Source organism: Bufo gargarizans, chromosome 3 (assembly GCF_014858855.1).
Source record: "Bufo gargarizans isolate SCDJY-AF-19 chromosome 3, ASM1485885v1, whole genome shotgun sequence".
In the NCBI taxonomy this organism is placed as follows: Eukaryota; Metazoa; Chordata; class Amphibia; order Anura; family Bufonidae; genus Bufo; species Bufo gargarizans.
The window spans coordinates 608,027,329-608,044,098 of NC_058082.1; the positions used below are offsets into that span (position 1 = coordinate 608,027,329).

Here is a 16,770-nt window from a genome sequence, read left to right on the forward strand (position 1 = left end):
CCTAATCTGAGCCTTTTAGACCGCTCAGATCAGGTTATAGACTCCTTTGCCCACATTACAATGGTACCTTTATTTGTTCTGTCCCTCGCAGAGATTTTGAAAAATTTGGCTTTTTAAGCTTATGCTAATGAGGTTTGGCAAGTGCCCAGGGGCGGTGTTACTGCCGCAAGTGCCCTGGCCCCTCGGCGATGTGCCTGGAAAAACACACTTCTTTCACCCCTCTGGCCCGCCCTATTTTCTATTATTACTTCCTCCTCTGCCTCCCAGATCTCGTGCCTGTGCCGCTCCACACTTGTCCCGCACCTGCGCACTGCTGTGCCCATTATGGGCAGAGGAACAGGTAGTTGGACTGCGCATGTGCCAGTCTTTAGCATAAGTTTAAAAAGCCGGCAAGGGACAGCACAAATAAAGGTACCATTGTAATGAGGGCAAAGGAGTCTATAACCTGATCTGAGAGGTCTAAAGGCTTAGATAAGGTGACAGACTCCCTTTAAGCTGGACATACACATTATATAGCTGTTGGCCAAATACTCGTAGAACCAACAGTTATCTATACAACCTTCCCATACACATGCAAACTGGGTTCGGCACAGCATGCATGTGCCCTTAACCGGTAGAATAGTGAAGACCACTATCAAACACCTCTGGCTGGAGCCTATCTCCCCAAGAATAACAGGATAAGACAGTTGAAATCTCCCCAATCCTTACCTTCCCTGCCGACAGAAGAGAGTCAGGGGGGCACCCATACACATTAGGTCATTCGGCCAGCATGTGTCTAATGTCTATTGCTAGTTTTTAGACCTGGTCCAGCCCGAGATCACAGCTTGTCATTTGTTTTATAGATGTAGATGAATGCGCAGATGATATTTGCAGTCAAGTATGTGTTAATACTCCCGGAAGTTACAAATGCTACTGCGAAGGAAGAAAGAAGTTAAAGCTTGCTGATGACAAAAAGTCATGTGAAGTGAGTAGACTCCACTGATGTATTCATTTGTACATAAGCAAAAAGAAGCACAATGCAACAGTACTGTACTAACATAGGATATATGGAGTAATACTATAGTCACTATATGAAATGAATATAAAGTACTTACAAAATATGTTTTAATCAAAATCATTAGTGCCCATCCACCACGGCAAGGTGACCTATTTCAGATGGGACCCTACTCTATATGATGGTGCCTGTTTGTGACAACCAGCCTCTTAATTCAGGGAGGGCATGCTCCACATGTATACTGAACCTGCTCTATATGCTACCTCTGTCTGTGTGCCAGTCAGCCTCAAGTGAATTCAGGGAGAGAAGACTATAGCTATGTATACCGCTTAAAAATCCTTCATTTGTGCGTAATTTGTAAGACAACCCAAACAAATAGTCTGTCATACGCCCATTTTCTTAAAACATAGCAGTTCTTTAAAAGGTTGTCTGGTTTAGGGAGCCCCTTTCCATCTGTCCATTAGAGAATCTAATATATGGTAGTCCGCTGCTCAGAAACCCTCTGTTAGTAATCACTTTTAGCATGGCTCCTGGTATTGGGAAGCATTAGGGGCACATTCAAATCAGGGCTGGCAGGAAACCATTTTTTTACATTTCCATTCAATACAATGAACACAATTGGGTTCTCATTAAAGTGATTGTCTTATTGCCTCAGATCTGGCTCTTAAAACCCTTAAAAGTTTGTAATTTAAAAGAATGGACACGCTGGATCCACCAGATCGGGAGCAATTCTTAACTGGATCATATTGCAGCATCCTCCCTGGATTTCTACATGCCCTTTCTACATACCCTTTCAGATTACAAACAGAGATTTTAGCAGATAACTGGGTTCATATTTAACAAGCCTGGCAGATCTACAATGTGTCCAATGACACTAAACTCAACTAATCCTTGACGAGAGTGATAATATACTGCTGCATGGTGAATGAGGCAGATGTAGAATATCGGAGACCCCAAAAAAATCAAGGAGGGTAGTAGAAGCAATAATATTGTAAAGGTATGCTATATGCATACATCTTAGATAGCTGCCTCTTATTCCTTCTGACTTGCCCATATGCATATTCACTTGACTTGGCTAGTGTGTGTGTTATCAGTAGGGCAAGGAGAAAAGGCCATTAGCAGACAACTCTGGCAATAAGTTCTCTCCTTTTCACACTGCCGTATCCGTTTTTGCAGACCACAAATTGTGGATCCGCAAAACATTGATACCGGCTGTGTGCGTTCTGCATTTTGAAGATCGGAAAGTCCTTCCCTATGACAGAATTACCTATTCTTGTCCACAAAAACTGTCTAGAATAGGACATGCCCTATCTTGCCCTATGTGGATAGCGCATGGTGTCCACGTATTTTGTGGCCCCATTGAAATCAATAGGTCCGCATCCAATCTACAAAATCACTGAACGGATGCGGACAGAAAAATACGGTTGTGTGAACGGGCCCTAAAACAAAGGATTGGTTGTGTTGAAAGCCAACATTCCCGATTCTTCTTACCCCTGACATTTGCTGTCATGGGAGGGTCAGGACCCACACCTTCCCTATGCACATTTTTCAGTCCCTGCCAAAATTTGTGGGTTCAGCCGATGTTCATCTAATCTAATGTATATGCCCCTGGTAATGCCAAGAAAAGAGCCACTAAGTCATTCACTGGCTGAGGCGGGTCACTGCTGACATTAGTGATTAGCTGGGTGGACTGTTCATGAGGGCAGCAGCAAGGGGTTGTGGAGGTAATGCTGATTTCTTATTTCTAACATTTCTTTTTTAGTTCTCCCTGAAAAACGTCTTTAAAGGGGGTTTCCGAGCCTGGAAATGCCCCTTCCCCATATGCCCTGGCTCCTCACACTGATTCTACTTCCCTGTCTCCCCGCACGGCCGCCACTACTTCTCCCTGCCACAATTTGCAACCTTTACACATTTCCTTCATAGTCAACATTTTTACAAAAAGTAGGAGAAGGGGAGCGGCCCCCAAATAGTCACTCTCGGCCCAATCAATATGTGCACCAGAAAACTGCCGCACATTACACCTGAAATGGCGTAGATTTTATTTCCTGGCGCACAGAACTCCCGAAGATGCTCCAGAATTTTTATTACATGGGGGATGCAAGTAATTGTTAAGACAAACAAGTCAGAATTGGTTTCAGGTCCTCTTTAAATAGTTAAATTGCTGATACTCAGAGATGAGCGAATTTCATGTTTTGAATTTTGCGATTCGTTTACTGGTAAAAGCAGAATTACGTTATAGATTCCGTTACCACGGACCATAATGCAATTCTATGACGGAATGCATAACAGAATGCCTTTAGAGGCAGTCCATTATTCTTTCCGTCATAAAAGAAGTCTATGGGCTGCATAACGGATCCGTCCGGTTTGCGTTATGCAGGAGAGGACTGCAGGAGAGGACTCCCCTGCATAACAGAAACGGGACGGATCCGTTATGCAGCCCATAGACTTCTATTATGACGGAATGAATAACGGAATGGCTCTAAAGGCATTCCGTTATGCATTCCGTCATAGAATAGCGTTATGGTCCATGGTAACGGAATCCATAACGCAATTCTGCTTTTACCAGTAAGCGAATCGCAAACAAATTTCATAACAAGAAATTTGCTCATCTCTAACTGCAATGTGTTATTCTCCCTGAGAATAGTTTTTTTTTGCAACATTCCAGCTGCATCAGCTTTGGTTGCCTAACATCAGACACTTTGCTCAAAATGTCAATTCAGGGTAAGCAAATATACAGCTCAGACATTTAGTTTGCTTCCTGCACTCAAAACTGAGTATATCCTTTAGGCCTCATGCACATGACCGTTGTGTGTTTTGCGGTCCGCAAATTGCGGATCCGTAAAACACGGATGGCGTCCGTGTGCTTTCCGCAATTTGCGGAACAGCACGGACAGCCATTGATATAACTGCCTATTCTTGTCTGCAAAACGTGAATCAAATTTTTCTTTCTATGAAGTTGTGTGAGGGCTTGATTTTTGTGGGACGACTTATACATTTTTTTGGTATCATTATGGAGTAAATGGCGATTTTTGATCGCTGGTTATTAGTTTTTTTCAGTGGCAACTAAGAATAAATGAGCAATTCTATAATTTTTTTTACGGCGTTTACTGTAAGGGATCATTTACAGTCCAGGTAGTTACGGACGCGGCAATACCAAACATATGGGGAAGATTATTTTTTTTGCAATTTTTTTCATTGAAAAGCATTTTTTCAATGGAAAAAAAAGTTTACATTTTTTTATGGGATTTATTTTATTGAATAAATGATTTATTTGTATTTTTTTTTTTACCTTTTTTTACCATTTAATAGCTCCAAAAGGGGACTATAACAGACAGATTTTTGATTGCTTTTAAAATGCAATGCACTATCCCTATAGTGCATTGCATTTTAGCGGCAATGCTATTCTAACATTGACCATAAGGCTGCGCCAGAGAGGCACAGCTTGCTGGAAATTACTGAAGGCTGGTCTGGGACCTACATCAGACCCCAGACAGCCTTCACACACATCGGCACCCCGCAGTCGCATTTGCGGGCTGGCGATGGGAGACAGAGGGAGTCTGCTCCCTCTGTCAGCACTTTACATGCGGCGGGTGCCATTGCCCGCATCATGTAAAGTGTTAAACAGCCCGGATCGGCACTCCTGCCGGTCCGGCCTGTTAGAGCAGGGCCGCGGCTCTCACTTGCAGCGCTTCTGGATTTAACGCATTTTTCACTGATGGTTGCTAGGAGATTGTCACGGCTGAGGATGGGGGAAACCCTCAGCCGTGAGATGCCAGGTGTTGAAGTGGCTACTCGGCCATGAGGCCACAGGATAGGGAGCAGGTCACCTCCTACAGCATCCCTACCCTGACCCTAACTCCTAACCTGCATGGGCCGACCTTTAAGGTAGGAGAGCCCATGCGCAGGAACCTCGGAGCCCTATCTTACCCTCTGCAGATCCCTGAGCTAGGAGCTGGGTAAGACGACCTACTCCTCCTTGACACGGAGGAGCAGGAGCCTCAATGGCCAAGCTGTTGGGAAAAAGGGGGACAGAAACAGCAACACGGAAATGGCAGGCGAACAACAAGTTCACCAACCTGCCACAGCCCTGCTGACTGGATCCCTAAACAGACAAGGATCCAGAACCGTATGCTGCACAAACACATGTGAAAGTCCCAACAGACAACATCCACCACAACACACACATAAAGACATAGGCATACATAAAACCTTATGACCACAGTGGTGGCTCTCACAGGCAGATGGAAAAACACAGGCGGCTGCTCCAGCTAGCAAGGCTGCAGCAACCTACTGAGCCCTGCCACAGAGAGAGGTTATATAGGCCCAAAGGCCACACCCACCGGTCAACCACACCTAGTGACATCACACACACTGGGAAGGAAGTTAACCCTTCCAGTACACAGAAGGGAAAACACACATATAAGGGGAAGTGCACACAAAACATAATACACCGTGCACACAACACACACACCTAACAAAAAGGGAGTCAGGTGAGACCGCATGCTACTGCAGCACGCTGCCTAGCCACGCTGAGACTGCTGCTGCACATACACATGAGACAACGGGTTGCCCGCGGCAACCACAAGTTAGGCCACACGCCAGCAGCCCTCACCTGTGGTTTTAACCTACACGAAACCGCAGGCAACCGCATGCGGATAGAGAGTCACGGTCATAGCCGTGACAGAGATGTAGATTGTTATTCTTCAGGTGTGTTTTTCACGCCCACAAAAAACTCATAAAAAACTGATTGCACCTACGCGAAAAAAAAAACTGAAACACTGAACACAAACACAGACAAAACTGACTGGACTTCCCTTCAAAACCATCAGTTTTTTCCTGAACAGACCCTGAGATAATCTGGTGTGAGCGAGGCCTAAGGGTTGGTTTACACGTTGCTGCTGATGCCAAGTGCAGGCTTGAGTCCCACCCACCTGCGACTACCCGTGGGTGCATAATTTTACCATCAAAACCATGTGACCATTAGCCACTTTGTGTGGCCGGTTTTCAGCACCAAGTGGCAGCTGCAGTTCGTAAATGAAGCCTAATACTCTTCAAAATGAGGTTCTGAAGCAGCTGAGTACTGTATAGTACAATCCCCTCTCTGACCGCATCCTATTGAGCAGCAGGAGTCTGCACTGTACAGGACATCCATTATGAGCCCCCTAAACAGTGCCTACCACAGACAACCCCAAAATGACTGGGTATAAATACTGTCCAGACAGTGCCTTTTACAATGCACACAGTGTCAAGCACAATGCGCCTCCATGCACTTCAATGTCATTTGGAGATCTGTATACTGTGAATGGCATCCAGCTGAAAAGGACATTTGAGATGATCCCCATGAGCTACTGCCTGTGAGTCTCTGCTGTCAGCTAATGAGCAGAGCCAGAAGTGTTGTGAATGATGGTGGCTGGCTGAAAGCAGTTGACAGTGCTTGTCTCACAATGCCCTTCTCAGATGTCCTTTTCAGTTGGGTGACAGGTGCAGAGTAAGGCCTCTTTCACACTACAGTATGTTGAATTCAGTGTTTTGCGTTCCGTTTTTCACGGATCCATTGTTCCGTTTTTTGCTTCCGTTGTGGTTCCGTTTCCGTTCCGTTGTTCCGTTCCGTTTTTCCGTATGGCATATACAGTATACAGTAATTACATAGAAAAAATTGGGCTGGGCATAACATTTTCAATTGATGGTTCCGCAAAAAACGGAACGGATACGGAAGACATACGGATGCATTTCCGTATGTGTTCCGTTTTTTTTGCGGACCCATTGACTTGAATGGAGCCACGGACCGTGATTTACGGCCAAATATAGGACATGTTCTATCTTTTCCACGGAACGGAAAAACGGAAATACGGAAACGGAATGCATACGGAACACATTCCGTTTTTTTGCGGAACCATTGAAATGAATGGTTCCGTATACGGACCGTATACGGAACGCAAAAAACGGACCGCAAAACGGAAAAAAAAAAACGGTAGTGTGAAAGAGGCCTAAAGCCATCCAAATTCTACCTCTCAGGGCTGTACAGGAGGCTTCTCTCAAATAATTTCCAACATGAAGTGAAAGTCGAACATGGCACTATGCTAAAACACAGACTTGAATCTAAACTACAGGTACCACATCATTGAAGGGTTAAAGGGGTTGTGTCACTAAACATATTCTACATTTTTCAAACCAGCACCTGGCTCTGAATCCTTCTGTAATTGCGTGTCATTAAAAATGTGGTATAGGCACTGAGCTATTCAATTAAATATATCTGTATAGCGCCACCAGCTGTTTGTTCTTTTCCTTATTTTTGTGTCCGTCTCACTGAGCTGGTCGAGCACGCTCAGTTTAAGGTCGAGTTCACACGACGAACGTGTGTGACGTGTGTGACCCGTGCCTGTGCTGCGGCCCGCAAATTGCTGCAATGCACGATCGCCGGCCGTGGGTCAGCTGCATCGGATCGCGGACCCATTCACTTTAATGGGTCCGCGATCTGCCTGTTCCGCAAAAAGATAGGACCTGTTCTATCTTTTTGCGGAACGGAAGTACGGGACGCAACCCCACGGAAGCACTCCGTAATGCTTCCGAGGGGTCCCGTTCCGTGCAGCCGTTCCGCACTTCCGGATTTGTGGACCCATTGAAGTGAATAGGCCCGCATCCGTGATGCGGAATGCACACGGAACTGTGGCCGTGTATTGCGGCCCGCAGTATGGCCACGGATCACACACGTTCGTGTGAACTAGGCTTAAATCTTCAACTGTCACCACCAGCCATATGTTCTGTTAGAAGCTGTGGTAGTTACAGGGAGAGAGCTGCAGCAGAAAGGACATGCCCCCGGAGCTGCCAAATGAAGCAATGAATGAGGAGATCTCAGGATCCATGTGAGGCACAGGGCTGGTTCTAGCGTTGTTAGAAAGAGACTGGCATGTACTATATTATGTCTGGTTTACATCAATCATGGGATCACCCCTTTGAACCTTATCCTGCTTGATGCCCTTTATACATAAATGTTCTACCATGTATCATGACTGATCTGTGTAATAGGCTTGCCCGCTTTCCACTTGCGAAACATGACAACCTCGACAGGCAGATGGAAGGGGCTAATAACCCTCAGCCTCCTCGCCGCCTGATGAGTGGCTCTCTCATCCATCATTACCTATCGGATCTTCTCTTTGCCAACAAACCGTATTTCATCCCATCCATTCATCCCTTCCGTTCTTGGACGGAGAAGCAAATTAGCAGCATCATTTGCAGATTAATGGCGCCGAGTAGCAGGGGCCGTTGACCGCGTGGTGACAGTTGTCACTTATTGAGGTCTTTATGAGGCATTGCATCTATTCATCTCAATAGAAATCCCGGTTACAGGTGTTATTTTCTACTACAACCGGTCGCCGAGGGGGAACCTAACGTGCTGGAGTCTCTTATCGACTCCCCGTGAGCCTTGGGCTGTAGGCTTCTCCGTCCGTTTTTTTGCAGGCGGCTCATACACACGATGATCCACACTCTCCATTCTATTTCCATTATTACAATACTTCCTTATGTGTCGGCATTATTTTTAAGGAAATCTTTTCTATCTTTATTTTTCCCCGAGTCTAGTTATTCTCCCCCGAGCTCTGCTGCTTTTGTGTTAAGAATGCTTCAGGAACTTGGCACATTTTGAGAGTGACTTGGCAGACAATGTGCACCCAGCAGGCTCCAATATTGTATAATTCCTTCTAAGCCCTGGCATTGAGGCTGGAACGTGCCGGCATCTCGGATCCTGATTAAGCCGCTGAAAGCTCCTGGGGTATAGCTCGCAACAAAAAAAAAAAAGTATTCCAACGACCTGGCTTAAGTTTCTATGTATAACAGTGTTTAACATTGCTTCCATGCTGGATCAGCCCTTAACTAATGATACGTTATAGCTGCCCTGAATGGGCTCTGGAACGGGAAGGTGGTGCAATCTAGTGATACTTACTAAACTGCGGAGAAAAACATATGGTTCACACATCCACCTGCCATGCATTGATCTATTGCTTCTCAGCGTCTTATATAAACTAGTTACGCATAGAGGCCAATATGAAAGGCAATCTGTCACCACCCACGGCACTGGATATCTGCTACAGCCCTTTCCAGATAAACCTTTATGTCCAGAACAATGTTCACTATCCCCCCAAAATTTGTTTTTATAAATATATTTTTTTTATGCGCACTTATATAGCGCTGACATATTCTGCAGCACTTTACAGACATTATCATCAAGCTGTCCCCAATGGGGCTGACAATCTAACTTCCCTGTCAGTATGTCTGTGGAGTGTGGAAGGAAACCCATGCAAACACAGGGAGGACATGACTCCATGCAGATGTTGTCCTTGGTTGGATTTGAACTTAGGACCCCATAAGTGAGATTGAAAAGAGCCTAAGGCCCCTTTCACACGGGCGAGTTTTTCCGTGCGGGTGCAATGCGGGAGGTGAACGCATTGCACCCGCACTGAATCCGGACCCATTCATTTCTATGGGGCTGTGCACATGAGCGGTGATTTTCACGCATCACTTGAAGTGAATGGGGCTGCGTGAAAATCGCAAGTATCCGCAAGCAAGTGCGGATGCGGTGCGATTTTCACGCATGGTTGCTAGGTGACGATCGGGATGGAGACCCGTTATTTATTATTTTCCCTTATAACATGGTTATAAGGGAAAATAATAGCATTCTTAATACAGAATGCTTACTAAAATGTCCATTGAGGGGTTAAAAATAATAAACAAATTTAACTTACCCCATCCACTTGGTCGCGTAGTGGATCTCCTCTTCTTTCTTCAGGACCTGGCTAAAGGACCTTTGACGTCACTGCGCTCATGACATGATCCATCACATGGTCCATCACCATGGTGATGGACCATGTGATGGATCATGTGATGAGTGCAGTGACGTCATCAAAGGTCCTTTTCCTCCCAGGTCCTGAAAGAAGAAGAAAGAAGAAAAGCCGGGCTGCGTGAACAAGTGGATGAGATGAGTTTTGGTTTTTTTTTAAATCTTTTATTTTCCAAAGTACAAAATACAAAAAGACAAATACATTAATAATCATAAACCGTCATTCCCATTTACCCACCCCCTACCACCCTTTTGGAGAGGGAGGGGGGAAGGAGAGATGCGTAGCCGCAACAACAAAATACCCCAAAAAAAAAAAAAAAAATTTGAATAATTTGATCTATCCAGCCCTAAAGTACCCAGTTATTCCATATTTCATCAACTTTTTTTGCTTTTCTACTATGTCCCTCCATCATTCGTTCTTCTTTAATCAAATTATCCACTGCTTTCCGCCACTGTCCCACTGTTGGAGGGTCCGCCCCTACCCATTTCCTAAGTATAAGGAGTCTAGCTTGAAATAGTATCTTATTTAGAACCATTCGTATATCTCTATTTAGCCTCAAATGTTCTGTTGCCCCCAGGATACAAATCATAGGATCTTCCGATATTTGAACCTTCAAAATCAAATATATCATATCTGTTATTTCTGTCCAATACCTAAATAGTTTTGGGCATCTCCAAAAACAACATTTTGTACAGTTATCCGAAGCTCTGACACCAATTCTTTTTAATATCCGTGGTGATCGGTGGAGCCTATGAACTACAAAAAATTGTGAGATCTTGTGTGAGCCCCTATTTGAGACTCCCGCATAACTTTTTAATGCATCATTCCATTTTTCCTCCGTAAAAAATTGTAATTCATTTTCCCATTTTTTCCTAGCAGGTATTGTGATCTGTTTCTTTTTTCCCTCCATCAATAGCCTATATCTTTTAGCCGTTGTACCTCCTTTTTCAACCACGTTAATGAAATTATACAGTGTGTCAGATGTTTCCACCTTATATTTATCCACTTGCCTAACTGTATACAATGCATTCTTAAGCTGAAAATATTTATATATGTCCTTTTGTGGTATACCAAACTCTCTAACCATTGTATTGAAGTCTTTTAGTTTACCCTGTTCAAATATCTGATTTAAATACTTCACCCCATTTTTTTTCCCAATCTACATAGGCCTTAATCCCTTGCAATTCCTTAAGATAAATATTTTTCCAAATAGGTGTATAGTGCAAAAACCCTTTAATCTCTAATATCTTTTTGATTTCCACCCATACGTGTTCCAATAAATTTAAAACTCTATTTCCAATATTATTTCTACCAAGTGTACCTGATTCCAATACCTCTAAGTAATTCCATTCTTCTTTCCACCCCACTCTATTCAATACCTGCCTACCCACTAAACCGTTTAAGCTAGCTTTAATATGACCATATTGTGTGATTAAATAATAAAAAGACCAATTTGGGACAGCTAGCCCACCTTCTCTCACTGGTAACTGGAGTATCTCTCTCTTTATTCTGGGGATCGTACCTTTCCAGAGGAAATCTCCCATTAGCCTATCAAGTAATCTAAAGGTACCCTGTGGCAACCTAACTGGGGCATTTTGAAGGACATAAAGTATTTTAGGGAGGAAGACCATTTTTATTAAGTTTACCCGACCCTGTATTGACATCGGCAGTCTTCGCCAAATATGTATTTTGGCCCTAAGTTCTTTTATAAGGGGGAGTACGTTTAATTTTTTATATTCTTCAACATTTCCAGAAATTTGTATCCCCAAATATTTAAAATTTTCCTGTTTACCAAGCACCTGCACCTTTAAATCCTCCTGTGGTTGTGCATCTCCCAACATCAGCATATATGATTTCCCCCAATTTATGTTTAATCCTGAAAAGAAACCAAACTTATCTACTATATGCATAACTCTATTAAACTGATCCCCAGTGTTGTGCATAAATAACAAAATGTCATCTGCATACATTAACAATTTTTCTTCCCCGCCCTCATAGTAAAAACCTTTAATCTCCCTATCGTTTCTTATTATGCATGCCAGTGGTTCAATCGCAATAGCAAATAATAGCGGAGAGAGAGGGCATCCCTGCCTAGTGCCCCGATATAGGGCAAGGGGCAGGAACAAGCTCCAGTCCACCATCACTCTAGCCCTAGGGTTGTGATATATTAGCTGTACCCACCTTATAAATCCCTCCCCTATACCAACCCTTTTTAGTACTATCCATAAGTATTCCCATTCAATACAATCAAATGCCTTTTGGGCGTCTAGTGAAAGTAACGCTTTCTCCCCCGCTTCTAATCTATTAGCTTCAATATTTAGAAACAACCTTCTTATATTTGCATATATCGTCCTGCCGGGTATAAAGCCAGTTTGGTCTTCATTTATTACACTTTTAACCACTTTTGATAACCTATCTGCCAAAACTTTTGACATCCGTATTCAAGAGTGATATTGGCCTATATGACCCAGGTTCTAGTTGTTCTTTACCCTTTTTAGGGATTAATGTAATAATTGCCTCTTTCATTGAGTCTGGTAGATCCCCAACCTTTTTAGCCTCATCCAAAGTTGTTTTTAATTCGGGTACTAACACCTGGGAGAAAGTTTTATATACTTCAAAGGGGAGCCCATCACAACCTGGTGCTTTTTCAGATTTTACCTGCCCCAGAGCCTCATTTATTTCCATCCTCGATATTTCTTTTTCTAAAAATTCTTTTTGGGCCTGGGATATCTCTCTGAGGGGAATCTGGTCTAGATATACCTCTAAATCTTGTATTGAGTACTGTACTTTGGACTTATATATCTCCTGGAAATATTCCGAAAACACTCCTTTAATTCCTTCTGGGGTATTAATTACTGTACCCGTTTTATCTTTAATCGCCCCTATCCAGGATTTCCCTCTTTGATTTTTCACTATGTCTGCCAAAATTTTACCAACTTTTTCTCCCTCTGAGGCTAGACAAATCCCTTTGAAAAGTAGTTCTTTCCTGCTTCTCTCCATTTTTCCTGTTCTTCCTCCCATATTTTCTTATTATATTCAGTAGGGTATTTTACACATGTTATTTCCGCTTCTTGAACTTTTTTTTCCAGTGCAATCCCCTTTTCCCTTGTGGTTTTTTTTCAAATAGTTCACTTTTTTAAAAAGCAATCCTCTCAGGTGTGCTTTAGCAGTGTCCCAAACAATTAACTTACTCGCGGAATGATTATTCTCCCTAAAAAACTTTTTTAATTCTTCGGTTATACTCTCTTTATCTGAGATACTTGATAACCAATGTGGGTTAAACTTAAACAGTGGTAAATCCCTCTTTTTATTCAAGTCTAATTCCATTACCACTGCATTGTGGTCTGATAGGGCCATGGGCAAATACTGTATTTTCATCTTATTATAGGCCATTAAGTTCCTGTTTCCCAGGACCATATCTATTCTGGACCAAGTTTGATGTGTTTTAGAATAACACGAATACATGGTTTCATCCGGGTTCTGAAAGCGCCAAACATCTACCCAATTAAATTCATGGGCTAGTTTAAAAAAATCTACTTTCTGAGTTCTTCCCCCTCTGCTAAAGGTTCTATCCCTGAGTGGATCCATTACCGCATTATAATCTCCTATTGCTATCATTATAGATTCCGGTCTATTCAACATAAATCTATACAGTTGATACAAAACTTCTGACTTATATGGTGGAGGAATATATATGTTAGCAATTACCATTTTAACCCCTTCTAAGCTACAATATAAGAAGAGGTACCTACCACAATCATCGGCCTCTTGTACCAAACACTCAAATTTAATTTTGTTATGAATCAAAATTGAGACCCCTCTTGAATAGGTAGTATATACAGAATGGTAACTTTCCCCTATCCATCTCTTCTCCAACCATCTTAAAGATTCCTTATCTAAATGTGTCTCCTGTAGGCAGATGATGGCTGGCAGGAACCTCCTCATCCACTCAAGGATAGCATGCCTCTTTACTCTCTCACGTAATCCTCTAACATTCAATGAAACAATTCTAACCATTCAGCAGAGGGGGAAGAAAAAAAAAAAAAAAAAAAAAGGCATCTCCCCTTCTCCCGACCCACCAATACCCACCCCCCCCCCCAGATAGTCACCCGTTCTGCTGACCAGCAGTCCGGGGGACTCCATAACCTAGCATAGTAGCTCCTTTCCCCCCTCTACCGCCCCCCCGCACAAAGGCCCTCCCCGTCCGCCCACTCGCTAACCTTTTTCCGGATCCTGAAAAAACACACTCTTTCCTTTAAATTCCACCCTTAACTTAGCCGGGAAGAGCAAGCTGTACTTTAAGCCTGCCTCCCTTAATCTTTTTTTTACAGATATAAAATCTCTTCTACGGGCATTGGTGTTTGCAGAGTAATCTGGAAAAAGTCTTATTTTTTCACCCTGTATCTGATATTTTTCAGAGTTTCTAGCGTCAGCTAATATAGTATCTCGATCCTTGGTTAGTAGACATTTCAGCAGTATCGGTCTTGGATAGTCCCCTGGAGCCCTATTTTTTGTAGGGACCCTATGTGCTCTTTCAATGGCGAACAGGGGGGAGAGAGTACCCTCTCTACAGTTCTCCCTGATCCATTTTTCCATAAATTCAGTACAATTGTCCCCCTCTGCGCGCTCTGGGACCCCTACACATCTTATATTGGATCTTCTTGATCTATCTTCCTGACTTATTCATTTTTGTTCCATATTGGTATTCATTTCCTTTAGGGAAACCACCTCCTTCTGTAAGTTTTGTACTAAATGTTCCAAAACAGGGACTCTTTTTTCCATCTCATATAGACGCTGCCTAATTTTCTCCATCTCATCCCGTATTATACTGACATCCGTTTGCACTGCCCCGATCTGCGTCACTATATTCCCCATTACATTCTCCATCCTCGAGACAGTGCAAAAAATGTCCTTTACCATGCTCAAATCTATCTCTGTAGGTGGCGCCGGGGGTCCCCTCGCTTCAGCCCCCCCCATAAACCTATCCTCTTGTGTCAAACCCTGAGGCTCTACATCCATACTTTTCTTTGTCTGAGAGGGGCTGGAACCCGGTGAATTTGGAATCAAAAATTTATTCAATCCTTGTTGTTTGGACCCACACTCTAAACCTGTTACAGATCTCCTACCCCCGCCGCCAGTAGGGCCGCGTTGCTCCTCCCTTCTCTTAGCTGGCATCTCTACTCCTGATCTCCCCCTCTCTTTCCGTATTACCAAAACATAATTATCATAAAGAACATCAAATCTATAAAAACATAATAGCAATACACTTTACAATCTAGTAAACCATTACCAAAAATTCTAACAGTTCAGATAAGCCATATAATTTGACTCCGGGAAGAGAGGGGAAAAAGAAAGATTATTAGCAACACATAACAATTACTGTTGTAAGAGCAAAAAATAAGGGAAGGGAGAACACAAAAAAGAAAAAAGAGGCACAAGTCCAGCAACAGGATCGCAGAAGTTTTTCCTATAAAAAAGGAAAAAAAAAAGGAAAAAAACAGGAGTTTTGAAGGTGTTAAAGGGTTTCTACCACTTGCATATCACATATTTGGTGATCAGACACTAGCGATCCGCTAGTGTCTGATGTAGCTTACAAGCTAATTATTACCTTAATCCGTTCGGCCCATACCTCAAAAAAAGCACTTATATCTTTATGCAAATGAGCCTCTAGGTGCTATGCAGGCGTTTTTCCAGCACCTAGAGGCTCCGTCTACCTTGCAGTTTGCCGCCCATCGCCTCGCTCCAGCACGCCCATCTCTTACCGTATTCGATCCTCCCCCTGCTTCAGCCTTCAGAAATCCCGCGCCTGCGCCGTTCGTCGCGGCATTCGGAGGCATTCGGCGCAGGCGCAGTCAATGTCTGACCGCTCCGTGCTCAGACATTTCCACTGCGCCTGCGCCGATGTCATCGGCGCAGGCGCAGTGGAAATGTCTGAGCACGGAGCGGTCAGACATTGACTGCGCCGAATGCCGCGACGAACGGCACAGGCGCGAGATTTCGGAAGGCAGAAGCAGGGGGAGGATCGAATAGAGTTGAAGATGGGCGTGCTGGAGCGAGGCGATGGGCGGCAAACTGCAAGGTAGACGGAGCCTCTAGGTGCTGGAAAAACGCCTGCATAGCACCTAGAGGCTCATTTGCATAAAGATATAAGTGCTTTTTTTGAGGTATGGGCCGAACGGATTAAGGTAATAATTAGCTTGTAAGCTACATCAGACACTAGCGGATCGCTAGTGTCTGATCACCAAATATGTGATATGCAAGTGGTAGAAACCCTTTAATGGTGTTAATGATGTTAATGATGTTAAGGGCTGTTAATCCTGGAGCCGCTTCTTGAGAAGGTTAGTCAGAGGGTTATCAGAGTATAATGTACTCTGAGTATATTCGCTCCTATGCCCCCCCTGATCCCTCACTCAGTACTGTGTGTTTTTTTTTCCCCCTCCCAACAGTGGTAGTACACTAAGGCACAACCTCCATCCTTCACACACCAGTCTCCAGCCCTTCTATATTTCTTCTCTCCACACCGTCTTTCCTTCTTCACTCCACTTCAATCACCTCCAACACTACTTGCACCCTCTAGTAGGCGACCACGTGGGCAGAGAAAGGGCAGACAACCCAACCGCTCAAAAAGAAGACGCTGGAGACTCCATGTCTATAAATCCAGTTCACATATACCGTCTCCGCCGCTCTATCACCAATGATTCCACCGATACAAATCTTCACCTGCACCTCCGCTTCACACCACCAGCTGCCCAGTAGCTCATTCCCACTGCTTCACCCGACTCACCACCCAGACAGCGGCGTCTCCATCAGGCAGCAGTGCCTCGATCCAGCAGCTCCCGGTGACGACAGGCAGGCAGGCAGACAACACTCGGATCCCAGGCGTCACATCGGTGTATCAGGCGGCCCCTCAGATAGTTCAACAAACGGGCGCACCGAGCTCAG

The 16,770-nt window shown here is 43.9% G+C and overlaps 1 protein-coding gene across 2 annotated transcripts in view; it reads left to right on the plus strand.

Moving 5' to 3' along the window:
- Positions 1 to 16,770, plus strand: part of PROS1 (protein S) — an 83,363-nt gene that overhangs the window by 24,447 nt on the left and 42,146 nt on the right. For both annotated transcript variants that reach the window (XM_044284512.1, XM_044284511.1), the window contains exon 8: positions 843 to 964. In XM_044284512.1, coding sequence (XP_044140447.1) covers positions 843 to 964 — 122 coding nt within the window. The remainder of the gene's footprint in view (positions 1 to 842; positions 965 to 16,770) is intronic.